This window comes from Neltuma alba, unplaced genomic scaffold, assembly GCF_004799145.2.
Source record: "Neltuma alba isolate B1F8T4 unplaced genomic scaffold, ASM479914v2 tig00012745_pilon, whole genome shotgun sequence".
NCBI lineage: Eukaryota > Viridiplantae > Streptophyta > Magnoliopsida > Fabales > Fabaceae > Neltuma > Neltuma alba.
In genome coordinates, this window is record NW_021637161.1 from 21917 (window position 1) to 41680 (window position 19764).

At 34.2% G+C, this 19764-nt stretch overlaps 1 protein-coding gene across 1 annotated transcript; it reads left to right on the forward strand.

The window, feature by feature from the left end:
* Window positions 1-8580: 8580 nt before the first annotated feature.
* Window positions 8581-18526, forward strand: LOC114730597 (non-lysosomal glucosylceramidase). The gene is made up of 18 exons (XM_028917695.1): window positions 8581-9380; window positions 10462-10572; window positions 10748-10804; window positions 10957-11033; window positions 11134-11233; window positions 11336-11409; window positions 11742-11851; window positions 11931-12034; window positions 12209-12262; window positions 12424-12479; window positions 12590-12628; window positions 14051-14192; window positions 14319-14503; window positions 15080-15147; window positions 15381-15453; window positions 15881-15942; window positions 16074-17370; window positions 17815-18526. Exons 1-18 carry the CDS (start codon window positions 9300-9302, stop codon window positions 18074-18076), a joined length of 2952 nt encoding a protein of 983 aa, XP_028773528.1. The 5' UTR covers window positions 8581-9299; the 3' UTR covers window positions 18077-18526.
* The last annotated feature ends 1238 nt before the right edge of the window (window positions 18527-19764 follow it).

A 19764-nucleotide genomic window follows, 5' to 3' on the forward strand; every position in this document is an offset into this window, starting at 1 on the left:
ATAGGCTGAATTACTTGGACCTACTGTTTAGGTACGACCACCCAAGTTTGACTAATCAAATTCCACCGCCCTCTCTGCTTTATTTTAGGCGCATCCTTAATTTTCAGTGGAAATGTCCATATGCAAACGAGTTGTAGCCAACACCACCCCCCCAAAAAAAGAGAGAGAGAGAAAGAAAAATTAGGCCTAAACGAGTAGTTATCTGCCTATATTGCTTTCGGCCTATCTATATAGATTACTTATATTCTATCATTTGGCAGTCCAAAGGAAAAAAAGCAACTTCCTTTTTCCGTATGCGTACGTGAATGCCAAGCGCACTGGGTGTGTCAATAATGCTACTTTTGTTGCCCACCGTGGTTTGCAACACAAGTAACATTTTAAAAAGAAATATATCTATATGTGCGTGTGAAAAATTTTATAGAGTAAAAATGTTTAGAACATCTTTCATTCTTTGTTTTAAATAGACAAAAAGTACTCTCTTATTTAATGTGCAAGGGTCCAGGTCCTTGTTGATGGACGATAGTTATAAATACTCGAAGACAACGTCAAATTGTGCATGCATGTGGCCCCAAAATGAAGGAATGCAGGAAGAAAATAAGAGGAAAATAAAATAAATTGTGCCTTCCTGTGATTGTTTTAAAATAAAATTCTTTTAGGTAAAAGCCCAGGCACTTATATTGTAATTTATTTTGTTCGCTTTTTTGAAATTGCACTTCGAGGCAAACATTTAAATTTCCAATCGCGTAACATTGTTCGTAGAAGTTTTAAAAGTCTGTACCGTCGTTTCTTCTTCTTTCACAGGCTTAAAATAAAGGAAGATTTAAGTAATTGAAAATTCCATGTGGAAGATTGGACTGTGTCCCCATAGATAGTCAATAGATTGACATATAAGTGTAACATTTCAAAAATGTTAAATCAAAATATAAATCAAATTATCTGGCAAAAAAAATATGAATCAAATTCAAAAATATGAAAAGCACTGAGAGGGACATCTTTCTAATTCTACGCAATCATCTCAATTTTTTTCCCTCTCACCGCTTTTTGCCCCCCCTTCGCTTTTGAATATTCATTGCGTATCCCCTTCCCCTTTTCGTTCTTCCACAACCCCTCACCCCAGGAGGCCAGGACGGCACCAAGTCCCCAATTTCCTAACTACCTCTTGCGCAAAAACAATACTACTTCCGATGTTTAATATTACTTCCAGTTTTAATTATAAGAGTTAGTTTACTAATTTAAGGAAATTAAAAAAATAAATTGAGTTAGTCTTTCCTAAAATATCCTTACTAATCAAGTGTATTAACTGGAACTATAATTATTAGAAGGATTATCTTAGAAAAAAATTGAGTAAATATGAGAGACAAAGTGAATTGGGGTCTTATATTTATAACCAAAATAAAAGTCAAATATGGTTTTATATTAAGGACCGGAAGTAGTATAAGAAATAGTTGATTAATTTGAGTAAATTAAAAAGATTTGTTGAGTTAGTTATTTATAATAATTAAGTTTTGTCTTTCCTAAAATACTCTTACTAATTATATATTAACTAAAACTATTATTTAATTGAATATTTAACCTGTACAACTACTACAAATATTATTTTTAAAAAAATTAATAAATATTAGAGACAAAGTGGATTGGGGTGTCATATTTAGGACTAAATTAAAAATCAAACTAACTCTTATATTTAGGACTGGAGGTGGCATGATATATTTTCTAGATTTTTTTTAATTTTATTAACATTTCATGGATTTGTATTTTTAAAACTCACATGAGTTTCTGCCAAAAAAAAAGTTACACAAACTTCCTTTGACTTGTTTCAAATTTGTTTTATTTTTCACGTACACACACACATAACCCTTCTTTAACATAATAAACTATAAAAGACATCCAGTTTTCCTAAAATTATATGATTTTATTTTTCACTTAAAGTTTGTGTCGATTTTCAAAGTGAAATTATAATTTTGACAAAACCCAACAATGTTGGTGTAAATTTTTTAACAAATATTTACACAAGTTGTAAAAATTGAGGAAAATCCTGTTTAATTTAGTGAAATTTAAAAAATATTCGTATTAACTTTAAAAACAGAAGAGAAGTTATAAACAAATAAATCAATGAGAAGTAGATGGAATTTTAACAGAATTTAGATAATAACTACATAATTAAATATTTAAAAATAAGAAATCATAAAAATTACGAACATTTTTTTAATGTCGTTCTGCTTCTAATGCAATTCTGAACGAAGCTATGGCGCAAATAGAAACAACTTGGATGGTTATACTTTTATATGTTATTTTAAAAATGTTATAACAAATGTATAAGCTCAAATTTTTTATTCAAATAAATATGAATTGAGAATATACACTTTTCATTTCAAACAAATAACCCCAGAACATCGCCTGGAAAGAAGGGAAAAGAAAAGGAAAAAAAAAAGAAGAGAAGATCCAATATTTTGTGTGTGGTTCAAGGGTATTTGGGAAGCATCAAAAGTATTTTTAAAAAATATTTTTTTATAAATCAAGATAAATTTCTCTACATATTTATTTTGTATATAATAAAAATATTTTTAAAATCATGATTTTGATTCTATCTAAATATTCTCACTCTAATTATCTAATTAATTATCTAACTTTATTAAAAGGCTGTCCTTGGTTGATGGAACCTGCTTGCTTTTCGCTGTCATCATATAAATGCATGCTTTTCTTGATCACTATTTGCACTGTACAATCAAACAAGAGGACCTCCACTTGCAATGGGGCTAATAAAGTTTTCTTTGACGTTAAGGGACATCATATCCTTTTTTGACGCTATAGGGGACATCATCTCTAAATTTAAGGGTTTCTTCAATATCCACCACAAGTTTGAATTTTGAAGTTATTCATGCTGCCTGATAGTATCGCATATAAGCCACAACAATGAGAATAAAATTATTTTCAATAAAAGAGAAAATATACAATGTTTATTTCAACTTTATCATCTTGATTATTTACTTTTTTTAATAATATTTATTATTATTATTTTTATCTGAGTAAGTCTAGAAACATATGTCAATAAAAATATTTTCTTAATTTATTTCCTTGTTCATCTTTTCACAACCTATTGAAGCCAAGCACCATAAAAAGACAAGATAAAGAAACAGAAGGTACCCGGAACAATTCAACATAGATTGAGGGAAAAAAAGTAGTGGCTCAAAAAATGTGAGCATATTGTGGGATTCCAGAAAGGTAGAAAATGCATGTTTTCTGTAAATTATATAAAAGTAAACAAAAAAAAGGCCGAACAATACAATTTATTATAAATACTAGTATGATGATCTATTGACAAGCAGGTAGACTCACTTCTTTCACGTGATAAATGACCAAACTCTTTTCTTCTAACACATAAATAACTAAAGTGAAGATAGAATGAATCGGTTAAAAAAAAAAAAACAGTTATTTAGCTCGCACAGGAAATCCCCCTTTTTTTATTTGTAACGAAACACATCAGTTTCGATATATACTGACGGCTTCCACCCCTGCCAAACTACTGTGAAGGGTAAGATAATAGAAGTAATAGCTCATTCCCTAATCACGCTCAGGGTGTTTGGGTTGAGTGTAAAAAGTTAAAAGCATTTTTTTCTAAATCGAGATAAATTCTTACACATATTTATTTTGTATACTGTAAAAGTACTTTTCAAACAATAATTTTGATCTCATCCAATCACCCCTTCAATACTGACTTTTAAAATACAACAATAAGATACACGTTTTTTCAAGTACAAAAGCAGAAAATAAAGTAAATTACCAGTTTCGTCACCTGCAAATAACAACAAATAATTATCATGACACGATATAAATTTTACTCGCGAGGTGTTAACTATAACAAGCCAAGTTAATATAGTTTGATATCTAAAGTTTTAATTCAGATAATATCATTTTTTCTCAACTCATCAACAGATCATGTTAGGACTCTCGTCTTTAAATACCAGATTTAAGATAGTTGAGAAAGTCGTCACTAAACACACCTTAATGTATCGTGGTCAAATTCTATTTCTGATGCACAGGATTCTCTTAAAAAAACAAGTGCAAAACATATTCAAAATCTCTAATGACTGAAAAAAAGTATTATAAATGAGGCTTTCAGGGGAAAAAAAAAAGTTTAGAAAGAATTCATGAGATAACTGGCGCACGCCAATAACATATCACACGCTGCATCATTACTAAAATGGAGACAATGCAGCTAAATTTACGCGGTATGTTTAGTTTAATTTCAGTGCAAAATATAAATTTAAATGTAAACAAATTAGGTTATATGAACTGTGTGACTTGTTAAAACTCAATAGACTATTTGTAATAATTTATTTCGTACTTAGTTTAATTTCAACATAAAATATAAAACTTAGAAGAGGCTGTTATAAATTAAGTTTTGAATTGCGTTATATAGTAAATAGCACAGCTGGCCAAAAAAAAAAAAGTACCCAGGACACAATGCATAAATTATTCCTTTTCTGTTTTGTATTTACCTCGCACCAAGCAGACTCTTAGAAAATGCATAAATTATTACTATTATTATTATTGTTATTAAATTTCGGCATTCTTAACTCAGCCAGTCAGCCGTGACTGTTAGCATTATTTAATTTTCACGTGCAACATGACACCAGACGACCAGAGAACTTGAAATTTCATAAATTCTCTCCCTTAAATTATTCTCTTCTTTCTTTTCCCCCCCCAAATGCCAGCTTTGGAATCCATGTCCCATAGTTTAAAGTATAGCAGTGATTAGGGAGCCACAAAGGCGCAGAGTAGCTAGCATAAATTCTTCTAATAAAACACTTTGTTCCTTAGATTTTCCCTAGGATGTTTTTATTCTAAATTCTATTATAACTCTTCTTCTCATCATTATCATGACAAATTCCAGGTGTTTGTCTGCAACTTTTACAAAAGTTGTCACGGCATTTTCAATCAGCACTTTGAATTGGATGCCGCGGTGATATAAATTTATATTAATAACGGCAAGTAAATGAAATGGGCTGGGAAGACCAGGAGATGTTTGGTAACATGAACAAGTATTTTTGAAAAGCATTTTTTGATAAAATGAGATAAACTCTTTCACATATTTATTTCGTACATTGTAAAAATATTTTTAAAATCATAGTTCGGTTTATATCCAAACGCTAAATCAATTGATTTCTTATGATTTTGATTGTGACCAAATTTATATTCCACCGTAAAAGAAAAAGTCTCTCAGAATCGAGGACATCTTTATTTATTTTGTTTTTTCCCACATGATTTGCCTTTTCTTTTTTAAGTTTTGCCAGCCACATAATTTACCTTTTCACAGTTCCAATTAGAACTAAAACATAACAAACACAATAAGAATTATTAATTAAAAACAACACTAAAACATAATAAACATCACACACACGTGACACGGGACATAGGCTTTATAGGATCTGCGTTAATAACGGGCTAATTAAACTAAACTAAACTGGATGCTTCAGGACTGAGTAAAAGACTTCCAGAAGTTGAAGGCCGCGCACGGAACACTCTGCACGTTCTCAATCTCAGGAGTTGCATGGACTCGAAGGAATTTAAGCCGCCCAAAACTCTTATTTTTAATTTACCTAAATAATATCGCTCCTAAACGTTACTAATTTTTTGCTTAGAAGTATAAATAGTAGCTTTGACATTTCAAAATAAATTCAATTTTAACTATTATTAGAATGGTTATAATCTTGTATGAATTATTATTTACCTTAAGCAAAAAGAGTGTTATCTTTTTTCTTTTTTTTAAAAATAATTTGCGTGAACTTTTGTTTCCCCAAAAATAAGAATATGAAAGCGAAACTCGAGCTAATCACGTTTATTTCTACCCTTCACCTCGTTTCTTCCAAGCTACACCTACCCCAATATAACAATGCCATGTCTAAATCGCACGCAGAAATGATCGTAGTAGTAATCGTAGTAGTAATAATCAAGAAAGTATTCGTTTTCATTCGATAATATATTACTTAAGGGTGAATCCCTCAGTTCTATTTTAAAAATCAATAATTGGTATGATAAATACAAAAATTAAATTGAATAAAAAATGATGTGATGTTTGTTTTAAAAGAGGCACCTGAGCTTATAGCCGGAGAGAACAGATAGGATCTGGAAGGCAATGCAGAATCGTACGTGCATACGTATATATGTAGACACGCGCAAATAATTTAATCGGAAGTCGGTGGAGTTGTGTGGTCGACCGTGAAGCTGAACAGAGCCAAAATGGAGCGAATTATTTGGTTTCATTCGTTTTTTTGTTTGTTTTTAACTTGTCATCAATTATTTAAAGAAGTTGTTTGTGTATTTTCCCCATTTTTTCAGCAACCAAGGTTTAGGAAGAAAATAATATTACGGTGCTCATCACTATAATGAGATTTGTACCATCCACATATGGTTTTCATGGTATAAATTTATAGATTTCCATTAATGATTTTCAAATAAAAAATTATTTTTTAAAAAAATTATCAGTTGAGATGTTATTTTATTTTCGATTCTCCATGCATTAAAAGAAAAATGTTTTAAAAAAAGCATTAAAAAGATTAAATCCAAATTATCGATATTAAATTTGATGGTCCGTGTGACCGGAACATTGCAGCACTCATTTCTGGGCGCTTAGGCTTTGTTTGGTTGGAGGGTTGTTGAGGGGAGGGGAGGGGATAAGTGTGTTTGGTTGGGAAAAATGGAGGGGAGGGGAGGGAAGAAATTTGTCTTTTAGTGCTCCCCTCCCCTCCCCATGCTCCCCTCCAAATTTGAGGTTTTTTGGAGGGGAGAGAAATATTATGTTTAATATTGACCAAACTACCCATACTAATTTTTTAATATTTCAAGTTTGTCCATCTTATTAAAAATCTTTTTTCACTTCTTTCTCTTTTTAGCCACTAATAATATTTGATAATAATAATATAATAATATAATTATATAATATATACATATCATATGTATTAATATATACATATCATAACATGTGTGTATTATAATTATATATTATATCGTGTGTGTATTAAAAAAATAAATTAATCTAAATATAGAGATAAGGGTATATTTGTCAATTTATAATTATCTCCCCTCCCCTCCTCTTATGAACCAAACAAGAAATCTCTCCTCCCTTCCCCTCTCCTCCAACCAAACAAAACCATAACCTCCCTTCCCCTCCCCTTCCTTTAATTAACCTCCCCTCCCCTCCCTTCCATTGAACCAAACAAAGTCTTAGAGTTAGAGGACAAGTGTACAGAAAGTCAGAAGGATGATGTCCATCAGGAAAGAGGCTTGTTAAAATTTACTCCCTCAAAATTTTTTTTGACCAGCTACTCCCTCAAATTATTACGATAGAGACTTTATAATAAATATAATTCAATATAAATTAGATAAATTAATTTGAAAAAAAATAATAAATATAAAAAGCAAAGTAAATTAAAATATTATATTTACAATCAAATCTATCTTTCTAACTAATTCATATATTAGAAATCAGACGGTTGGCTAAAAACAGATGAAGAAGAAGAAGAAGAAACCGACGGATGGAGAAATATTTCAGCATCGAGAAACGTCAGAAAGAGGAAGGAAAAGAAAATTAGGGGCCCCTGCCCGAGAGATTCTCATGAAGCCACACAAAGAACAATATGCGTCCACTAATTTCTTCCGGCCCCAGGTTGCCTGCCCTTTTTTATTTTTCATTTTTGCTATCCAGAGAATCTCACATCTAACACGTATATAGTTTCTCTCTGTTTTAGTGGATCGTGACTCATTGTGCAGAGCCTCACATTGTGATCCACCCAAATTTTTTCTACTCTGTATTTCGGATAACAAAATCTATATTCTTCCAAAAAACGTCCTCTTCAAACAGTGACGCAAAAGGAAATGGCCAAAATTACATATCTAATTTCTCCCCTTCAACTTAGAATTTTATTTTTATCTGCTGGTCTCATTAATTTAATTTACTTGACATATACAATATTTTAATTTTATTATTTTAACTCTCAATATTAAAGAATAATTAAAATTTTCTTATAATATCATCATATTTAAATAATTAATAAAATAATGTTATGAGCACGTAAGTAAAATAAAATAAGGTCAATTTATTAAATTAAAAAATATAAAAAAACTATTTAGAAAGGACAGAAAATAAGATAAAATAAAATTCAAAATATATTTAATAAATTATTATAGAAACCAATGAAATAAAAATTGAAATAAATTTTAAAAATAATTAACAAATAAATTACATTCAAAATAAAAAAATATTATACTACCTCATGTCCTAAATATAGTTGACTAATTTGAGTAGATTAAGAAAATAAATTAAATTAATTATTTGTAATAAGTATGTATTATTTTTTCTAAAATATTATTACTAATTAATGTATTAGTTAGAATTAAAATTATTAATGAGATAATTTTAAATAAATATAAAAAATAAAATAAATTAAGATTTTATATTTAAAATTAAAATAAAAATTAAACGAGTAGTTTGCAGGTACTGGTCGGCGATTAAAAAAAAAAAAAAAGCGCAGACCGACGCGCTCTGCTCATCCATCATCATCGAAGAAAATAGATCGGCGCCAACTGATCCCCGCTGCAATCCAAATTCACGAAACCTCCCTCCCATATGCAAACACCCCAAAATATTTTAGAGCGAGAAAATTAAAAAGGCCAGAGGTTATAGAGAGAGAAAGAGGTCTCTCGAATCACCACCTGGCGATCCGAGTTTCGAAATCCAGTGACTCGCGGATACAGGCGGCTTTTTCTGTGCTCGCCACGCATCTACGCACCTGTGCCCGTTCGGCATTTTTTGATTCCCTCAATCTTCGCTTCTTACTCTTCTGTCAGTCAAGTTTGCACTTTCTATAACGGGGATGTCAACCCGCTAGATTTCCGATCCTTGTTGTCAGTGTCTGAGCCGAAAGTTGGAACTGCTCCGTTTGGGAAGCCTTTGAGTGCGGATTTGATCAGTTTGAAGGCGACGAATTTTTGGTTTTTTGAATCTCTTGAAGGTGAATTCAGTGAATAGAGAAGGTTTTGATTGAATTGAACAATAAGATCTTGGACAAGTAAGTGGTGGGTGGTGGGGTCTTTTCATCGGCGATGGTTGCTATTTGGCTTCACTGCCCCGCTTCCATTGCCGTTTTTCCGTCTGGAGGACATTGAGGGGGCTTGTTTATTTGGTTCAATAGCATCAGATAAATATCACGACGGCCCCATCTTCCTTGTGCTTTGTGATCTTTCAGTGATCGGAGGTTTCCAAGGTTCTTGGTTCGGTATTAGATTTGCTGTTCGTCAACATGGTGACCACTAATCTCTTTCACTGTAGAAAGAATTCGTGGCCACCTGAAGAGTATATCAGTAAATTTACTTTACAGCTGGTAAGCTTCCAAACAGATACTTGTTGGCCTTTAAGTTTTCTTGACTACTGTAAAATTGTTCAGTTTTGGGGGACGCAGGACATCTAACATGAAGGATGGCTGTAGATTGATTTGTTATAATTTGATTAGTTTGAAATACGATTAAAAAAAAAAAAAAAAGGAACTTGACGAAATTATATCTAAAAGGACCGCTCTGTCACGTATAAATGGGAGATAAAGTATACACAGAGAATTTGTATTTCCTGCGTGTTTTGACCTTTTTATCAGTTATGAAACAGTGTGAGTGAAATGCTTTTGGAGGATCAGCTGAATATTGCATTCCTTGAAATCTGTAATATTTGTTGATCAAATTTTTTCTTACTGCACTTGAAGATGTTGCATTTGGAATTTGGATGATGGGTTCTTTAATTGCATATCGCTCTTTGGCGCAAAACATAGACATAGCTTGCTCTTCTTAAATCTCCATGACACATTCAAATCACAGTTTTTTTAATGGATTCCTAATTTTAAAACTCGGTCGTTGTTATCTGGCGCCAAAACTTACATTACCTTTGGAACGGTTATCTATCTATCTATCTATCTATCGATCTGTCAGTGTAATATTGCATTTTTTTGGGATTATCACGCTTTTTCTTTTTTGACTTTTTAAAAATTTCTGTGCTATTGCATGGTGACGCAGTTATCCTGCCTTGTCAGGCAGGTTGAGCCCCCCTCCCCCCCCCCCCCCCAAAAAAAAAAAAAAAAAGTAATGCGAGTTAGGAGTCACGGCATTTCTGAAGGCATTTCTTTTTTATTTGATTTTTATAGCGCAACCTGTTTCACTTTGGAAACTATGTAATATGAAGTTTAGATTAGTATAGTGAAGTAACGACCAAGGGGCAGGATACAGTATTTTTAGGTTTCTAAAATTCTTTATGCTTCATTCACACTGCAAGCATTGAGGCTAAAACCAGTCTATGGGACCCTTGCAATTAAGAACGGAAAAGTGGGAACTCAACTGTGTTTGAGCTGATTCCACTTGTATTTTGTACTTTGCAAGATTTTCGCGTTGACTAATTTATTTCCTACACTGTTTCTGCAGCTTGATTTTGATAGTGCTGCCCCACCCGAACAAGCATGGAGGAGAAGATTGAACAGCCATGCCAATATCCTTAAAGAATTTAGTGTGACTTTCATGGAAGCAATAAAGATGGCAAGTAACTTAATTTTTTTATACGACCAATATTCTGGCCTGACTGGTTTAGTTGGTAGAATCCTTAATGTATATTGATGTCCATGACTAGTTGTTTCATTTATTGTCTTTTTTCTTATTTTACTTAATGTCTTTCATATCTTCTCTGAGCGGCGAGTAAATTTTAATATTCTAGGTTCGACTAGGCATACGGATATGGTCATATGTCAGGGAAGAGGCTTCTCATGGAAGGGTATATTTCTCGTTCTCATTACTCTGGTTCCCCACCCCCCTTTCTCTTTCTGTATCTTATTTTATAAGACAGCAGAGTTTATAAACATAGTTGAGATTATAATATGCAAACATAAGATCTCAAATATAAATTTCATGTTCTGGTTTTCGCAGAAAGCACCTATAGATCCTTTTACTCGAGAAAGTTGCAAGCCATCTGCATCTCAAGGAGTTCCACTTGGAGGGATGGGGTATGCTGTGGTTCTTCACCCACCATCAGCCTCACCAGATTTGTGTTGTTTTGTTGTTCTCTATGTTATTGATTTGGACATGCCTCTGTCAATTACACAGGAGTGGCAGCATATCAAGAGGATTCAGGGGTGAGTTTCGACAATGGCAAATTTTACCTGGCTTATGTGAAGCTTCACCTGTCATGGCTAATCAGTTTTCTGTAAGCCCTGTTCTTTCACTTGCTATCAACCTGTAATGCACTTCTCTTATTCTATACCTTTAGCTTTGTAGTTCATATCTGATATATCTATCTCTATTTCAGATTTTTATCAGTAGAGATGGAGGAAACAAAAAATTTGCATCCGTTTTGGCTCCTGGTCAGCATGAAGGGTTAGGGTAAGGAAAATCTAAATCCGTCAGAGTCTGGAAAAACAATTGTTCTTGATCTATGTGGGTGCTGCAAAGCTCCTACTTGGCATTACTTTTCGTTTTTAATTGGTGATTGTTGTTCTTACCAAGCTTTGAGAATATTATTTTGCTTTCTAAGTCAGGTTGTAAGACACTTTCCTACATATATCTTTGTTGGGCAATAATATTTGGGCAACAACCAACTGTTTAAATTTTGCTGTTTTTGTTAGGCAGTAGTATTTGAAAGAAGCGGGTGCTTTATGATACATCTAGATAAAGTATACATAAAAACCAGGAGCTTACACTGAGTCTCATTTTAGGTCTCGCAAGAAAGGTGATGATCACGGTATACCATCGTGGGGCTGGAATCTCAGTGGCCAGCATTCAACTTATCACGCTCTCTTCCCAAGAGCTTGGACAATATATGATGGTATTGCATTTCCTCTTCCTTTACTTAATATATGCTATTTTTGTAATTTCTTGATTAATAGTTGTTGTCTTGTTTTTAGGTGAGCCAGACCCGGAACTTAAAATTTCTTGTCGTCAGATATCCCCTTTCATACCACATAATTATAAAGAAAGTAGTCTTCCTGCTGCGGTGTTTGTTTATACGGTTTGTAACTTTCTTCTACAACGCTGACATATCTTGTAGCTCCGCTTTGGATTCTTTTGATTAAAAGCTAAAAATACATTATTTTCTTACTATGCATTTCGTTCATGTTATCTGTTGCGTCAGTGTTTAAGTGTTTCTTTTACACTCAAACACTTGTAATTGTTTCTTATGTAGTTGGTAAACACTGGCAAGGAGAGAGCTAAAGTCAGCCTTCTATTTACATGGGCGGTATGATTTTATTTTGGGTTGAAGTGTTACTGCACCTACTTGTTTATAAAAGATATAGGAAGAGGAAAAAAAGAAACTAATACTATTCACATTCTTTTTCAAGCTAAAGAATGCACTGGCTGTGTCTTGGATAATATGTCATGGTTGTTTGTGATCTGCAGAATTCAATTGGTGGAGTCTCGCATTTGTCAGGAGATCATGTGAATGAACCATTCATGTGAGTATATGCACGTGTTTTCATCTGAATTATGTTTGTGTATCTGAAATGCGTCTGTGTACAATTTTTTTTTTTTTTGTTTTTTGACTTGTTTTCCCTCTTTTCCATAGAGCTGAAGATGGAGTTTCTGGCGTACTTCTACATCACAAGCAAGTCATCAAACCTTATAGCTATATATGACGGTTGGTTTGCAGATTTCTCTTTATACTTAAATGCTTAATGGGTGAAAGCAAGGTTTTCAATGATGAGAACTGAGAAGGTTCTCAATAGTCTGAAGTTGCTTTCACTGCTCAGGCTTAAGTATGGCTGCACTCCTTATTTACAAGCTGAGCACAATATTTACTAGAATGGGCCCCTTTTCCCTGTAGTATTGAATTTGGGTTTTAACGTTTAATGGTCTACTGATTGGGATGTAGGAAAAGCATGCTTATAAAGACTCAAATCTGACGTCATTTTGGTTTTGTTGTGGTAACTTGCGACGTGGTTGAAATTTATATGGTTTTAGATTTGATCTTGAAAAAGAAAAAGAAGAGCACGCGGATTGTCGGAGACTTGGATACTTTCTGATAAATAAGTCTCTGCAAGTCAATGTTAAGCTGCTCAACTCCTTGACTAGATCACATTACAAAGGTCAAATGATTATGCCTTTGTAGTTTTTTATGCATAGTGGAGATGTATAGAAAGCATCTGATGTCAATTGTGCCTGGTGATGAAGCTCATAAAGAATGGGACTGTAAGGAAGATTGCTATGTGGTTTATCTCTGATGTGGAGGACAAATGTTTTACCGTTCCTAGATATGGTTCATATTTGGGGGTTAATTACAGTGCGTTGAATGGAATATTATTGCTTAGTTTGGTTACTGGAATGTTTGTCTGGTAGGTTTCAATCTTTAGAGGTCTAAACAGCTAAATGAAGGATCTTTCAACTTAAAAACTCTTAGATCTTAGGCCTTTTTAAGTCAGATGATTTAGAATCTTACTAAGACAACCAGGGTGACTGTAATATGCAGGTAAAAGAGCTGCTAAATTATGTTAATGAAGGCAAAATCAAGGACTAGTACCTGGAACTGAAAGAGAGATTTAAGGTTTTTAAGGATATACTTGCAAAATTTTATTATCATTGCTGGGATATTAAGTTGTCATTATTATTGAGAATCAATAAACGGTTTGCTATCCTAATTGTTTCTCTGTCTAAATACTAGGGACATGATAAAGATATGATGATGCTAACAAAAGTTGGTCTAGTTGGTAAAAACTAAGGACTTAGTTTATATCCCACGAGGGCTCACAAGGGCATTGTTCAAATTTCATTGTTAATGTAAGAATCTTTTTAGTGGATAATTTGTGAGTATTTTAAATTTTTAACCGTTTGCTATCCTAGCTGTGTTCAACCGTTTTAAGTAGTTTTAAAGCAATTAAATTGAATATTCTTTGTACTTTATTTTCTAATGAAAGTTTCAGTCCTGATGATGTGAGCGTGCATGGATTTTTCTTATGCGTTTTTGACTGGGGTCACATAATAACTAAAGTTCATAGGGGGAGTTTTTCTTAGGGATATTCCAATATTGCAGGACAGCAAAGCGAAATCCTCCTGTTACGTTTGCCATAGCTGCTTGTGAAACACAGAATGTAAGCGTTTCTGTGTTACCATGTTTTGGGCTGTCTGAAGGAGGTATCCCCACAGCAAAAGATATGTGGGGTAAAATGGTGCAGGTATTCAATACTTGAGTTTTTCTGCTTTCTGAATTAATTTCTTTCCGTTCATTGCATTTTGCCCAGATTTCTCTAGGATGCCTATATTTAGCGTTGGTGCTAATTGAAGTGTTTTTGTGTACTAAGGATGGACAATTTGACCGGGAGAATTTTAATGCTGGACCTAGCATGCCTTCATCACCAGGAGAGACGCTTTGTGCTGCTGTCTCAGCTTCTGCATGGGTGGAACCTCATGGAAAGTGCACTGTGGCGTTTGCTCTTGCATGGTCATCACCAAAAGTGAAGTTTGTGAAAGGAAGCACTTTCAACAGGTACTGTATTACAGGTTGTAATATTTTTAGGCGGTTAATGTATATTTTTACAAGAAACTCTTCTGAAGTTAAGATGAATAAGTTTGTGTTTTTGTGAAATGTAAATAAATGTTGTGCACGTTTTAGATGTTCTAACTCCCCTGGTGCATGCTCTTTAATGATAATATAGTTAACAATATATTGAAATATTTTGTTGTTGATAGAGCGCAATGTGTTATGCAATTCATGTAATTAACCCTGCATAGTGGAATAAAGCTAGTTGCTGTTGTTGTCATGCACATTTTCAGAGAAGTATCATGGGTTGCATTTATGGTTGATGGAATTTTAACGTGTTGAATTCTTTTTGGAGTGCTTGTTAGTGCTTAGGCTCACTAAGTTCTATGCGTATCTCTTAGTCCAACAGTCTTCTAAAGCTCAAGGGGTTGCTCGTGCAAGATAAGTGAAGCTAAAAACAGCAAACAGAGAACTTCCCTCCCTTGTGGAGCATTTTAAGATTACTATTAGCATTGACTACTGGAATGGAATTGATTTTGTTTTATAGCATTTTCTCTGATGAGTTCAACTCTTTTACTGCAGGAGATACACGAAATTCTATGGTACTTCTGAGAAAGCTGCGGCAAACGTGGTGCATGATGCCCTAACAAGTATGCATTCTGATTTTAACGGAATTCATACTCATCAGGCCTGTTTTACTTGCGTGATTAATTTGTGGTTTGTTTGTGTTGCTAATAGTGCTATTTTATCCATGCCAGCTTGAATTTTTATATCGTGAAATCTGAAAAGAGGGGAATATTGAAAAGAAAACATGTCCAAACTAGTTTTTAGCTTAAGATATAATATTTAAAACCTTTTTTTAATTGGGGTGTGGAATGGACAGATTACAAACGGTGGGAAGAAGAGATTGAGAAATGGCAGAGTCCGGTACTTGAGGATGAAAAGCTTCCGGAATGGTAATCTTCTAACTTCAGTAATATATGAATTGCCACTTCTAGATATTAAAATATTTAATGCCTTAATCAAAGTGCAGAAAAGGCTGTGTTGAATGAAAACCATAACAATAAAACTTGTTTTTTGTATGCTGTCGATTTACAGCTTTTGTCTCCATTATGATTGCTTAATTTCTCTCTTTCTTTCCCTTCATTTTGTCTTTAGTTATATCAGGAAGTACTTTTTCCAACTCTCTGATCGAAACATCTCATTCTTTTTCCAGCTTTTGTCTCGGGCTAAATATAACTCTAGTGCCTGCTAGGCCATAGCTTCCCTTTGTAACTTTTATCTAAATATGTTGTACTTTTTTTTTTTTTTGGGGTTTCAAATGTGTTTATTTTCTACCTTATTTTGTCAGTGGCTGATTAATGAGGCGTTTTCTAATTTCAGGTACAAGTTCACATTGTTTAATGAACTCTACTTTCTGGTTGCTGGTGGAACAATTTGGATTGGTATGTGTGAACCTATGCATGTTGGATTGCAGTTATGAGTTATTTCACGATTAGTATTACTTGATGTTGTGGTGCCTCCTTTTCATTTTGTTTTCATGAAAGCATTAAGATTAGTTCAATCTTTGTGCCAGATTCTTCTTTGCGATCTGCTTGTTTGAAAACAGAACCATATCAAGTAACAGAGTTGGAAAATGCAAATGTGACAGTAACTGAAGCTAGAGTGAACAGACAAGGTGCAGTTGTTGAGTGCAAAACAGATGGTGCCGAAGATGCTACTGCTACGGCAGAACAAAATCACCAGGATGAAACACATTGTGAGGATGGTTCAGATGACAATGAGTCTGTGGCTCCTCCCAGAAGGGAAAATCCCACTGGCACTCTGCAGACTTTAACGATGATGGGCCAGCAATATGGTGACAATGATGATGTGGGCAGGTTCTTGTACCTGGAAGGTGTGGAATATATCATGTGGTGCACATATGATGTACACTTCTATGCTTCATTTGCTCTTCTTGAGCTCTTTCCTAAGATTGAGCTGAATATTCAACGTGAGTTTGCTAAGGCTGTCCTGTGTGAAGATGGAAGGAAAGTGAAGTATTTAGCTGAGGGAAATTGGGGAATTCGTAAAGTTAGAGGAGCTGTGCCTCATGATCTGGGGACACATGATCCATGGAATGAAATGAATGCATATAATATCCATGATACCAGTAAATGGAAAGATTTGAACCCAAAATTTGTACTTCAAGTGTATCGAGATTTTGCTAAAACTGGCGATATGTCATTTGGAGTTGATGTATGGCCTGCTGTTCGAACTGCAATGGAGTACATGGATCAATTTGATAAGGATGGTGATGGTCTTATTGAAAACGATGGGTTCCCTGATCAAACATATGATACGTGGACAGTTCATGGGGTGAGTGCATATTGTGGTTGTCTTTGGCTTGCTGCTCTCCAGGCTGCAGCTGCAATGGCTCTTCAACTCGGTGACAGAGATTTTGCTGAGACATGCAAAAGGAAATTTTTGAAGGCTAAACCTGCATTTGAAGAAAAACTTTGGAATGGTACTTATTTCAACTATGACAGTGGGTCAAGTAGTAATAGTAAATCCATTCAAGCAGATCAACTGGCTGGGCAATGGTATACAGCATCCTCAGGGCTGTCTCCCCTTTTTGATGATTTCAAGATTAAAAGTGCTCTCAGGAAAATTTTTGATTTCAACGTAATGAAGATTAAAGGTGGCAGGATGGGTGCTGTGAATGGAATGCATCCCAATGGAAAGGTGGATGAGACCTGCATGCAGTCTCGAGAAATATGGACGGGTGTGACATATGGTGTTGCTGCTACAATGATCCTTGCAGGTATGGAGGAGGAGGCCTTCACAGCTGCTGAGGGTATATTTATAGCAGGCTGGTCCGAAGAAGGATACGGGTAACTTCCTTTTGTTTTCAGTTTTTGTATATACATGGGTTTAATATAAGACTAAATTATAGTTTCGCTCCTGATGATTTGGCCTAAAATTAGACTATTTATGATTTGAAATGTGTCGTTTAATCCTATTATATCTATGTCATCACTTGACTGTTCTGTGATATTTTCCATTCAAATTTTAACCGAAATAATCACATGAATGTTAATATGATGCACTGTTGCATTGTTAGATGTTTCACTTTATATCCTGTACAATTTGAGCGTTCAGAGATATTGCTGCGCTTAAGGTCAGATTTTTTCTTTTTTTTGGAGAAATTCATTGTTTACATGGTGACAAGACTGATTTTGGGCAGAACGTAGGGGGATAAATCATGACTCGCCATTTTTATAATTGCGTTTTCTTGTCTTTCAAAAACTAAATTTATATCTTTTGCCCCATCATAGGTATTGGTTCCAGACACCAGAGGGATGGACTATTGATGGGCACTACCGGTCCCTCATCTATATGAGGCCCCTCGCAATTTGGGGTATGCAGTATGCATTGACTCTGCCTAAGGCAATTCTTGAGGCCCCAAGAGTCAACGTCATGGACAGAATCCACATACCGCCTGCTAGTGGAGGATTCTCTCATAATGAAACGACTGTGAGAAAGATTGCGGCTAAATCTGGCTGCTTTGGAAATTCTGTGTTCCATTGTGCTTGCTGATATTTAACAGTTTTGTACAGGTACGTTTCATTGAAACAATTCCCGGTCCAGCCATGCTGTTATTCTTTAGTAATTGATGGTCAAGGTCTGAGGCAGTGGTCGTTGTGGAAATGATGAGTCGTCATTTTTATGGCCTTTTAGTTTAAACCATGTAGGCTTGTCATTGTATTTCGGCCGCTTTTTCTTCCTTCAATTCTTTTCAAGGTAATTTAAATCTTATTTTGTTTCCACCCAAACTTGACTTTCATTAGCATTTTTTGTAACGTGTAAACCCAGTATTTCCCTGTCAGGGGTTCGAAGTGTGTCTATCGCTTATTGTCGTTAGCATATGAATATTAGAATTCTGCCAAAATATTGTCAGGCTATTGATGTCTTGATGGTATTGGTTGTACCAATTTATGTAAAAAGAACAGAAATCATATAACGTATACTTACGGTTATTTTGTCCCATGATTGTTTTATGGCAAGTTTAGGCCGCTCTGCTTGGTGTAATGAAAGAAAATGAATTTTAAAAATTGTTCGAGATGCGTAACACTCGCTATATCTCTACCCCTTGAAGATTATTCTTAGAAGAAAAAAATGTATTACCTTTTAAGTTTTAACCACGTCTCATCCCATCCTTGACCTTAACACATCTGCTAGCCACAGGTGATATTCTTGTAGAAGATTTACCCCGTCAGTAGAGTTACATTCTAGGACAATCTTTAATCTTCCTCGTTGGTGCTGTTGTTTTTTCGTTCGTTAGTCATTAATGCAATCTTCTTTATTACAAGGTGCTTGTTCAATAAAAATTTGACTATCCTTTGTGTTACTATTCATATAAATCATGTCTTTAGTCAATTTAATGGTCGGATTCACGGTCAAAAAAATTTATTGTCGAATTTAAAACGATTGCAGAAACCTTTCACCCCCCCCCCCAAAAAAAAAAAAAGAAGAGCAAGAGTTTAATATTCAGGCGCCGTATGTGGTATTGGGAGAATCTAATGCTGCCAAATGCGCGTCGTGTACAAATATTTTGCAGGAAAATCTGCTACTCTTTTGATATTAACCACAATTAGATAGATCGATAAATAAAAGGAAAAATCATAAAAGTGTCGAAATAGAAAAGTTGCACATAAAGACCTGTTTACAAAAGTTATTATCCAAACCCATACTAATTTTGTTATATGTCTCTATTTGTAATTTTTTTATTTTGGTGGTTTTGTTCACGATTTTTCCTAAATAAAAATATGGAGAAGATGGGAAAGGCAAATGGTAATCGTATTCCAGTGACGAATTTTGTGGACAAGAATGCTTGGCGTCCGATGACTCTGCTTTCCAGTACAGTTTCTTATGTCTCGTACGCACGCACATATGTCATCATCGGTGTGGTCACAATCTTTTCTTTTGCTCACACTGGGCTTTTTACCCTTAGCGCCATCGGCCTCAGCCTACTCCATAATATTGGTTATGCACCCTTATTTCTTACCAACAAAAGGTTGCAAAGCTCCAATTTAACCAACTTTAGGGAACTCGTATCTAATTTTGGTACCCAAGATTTCAAAAGTTATTTACTATTCTGTTGGCGATTATATATATATATTTTTAAATAACGTTAATTCATTTCCGAAGGTTACATTAAAACTTTTCCGACCATAATTTTTCCTAGATACAGGGTTTGAACCAAGAACTTATGTTTTTCATTCTTT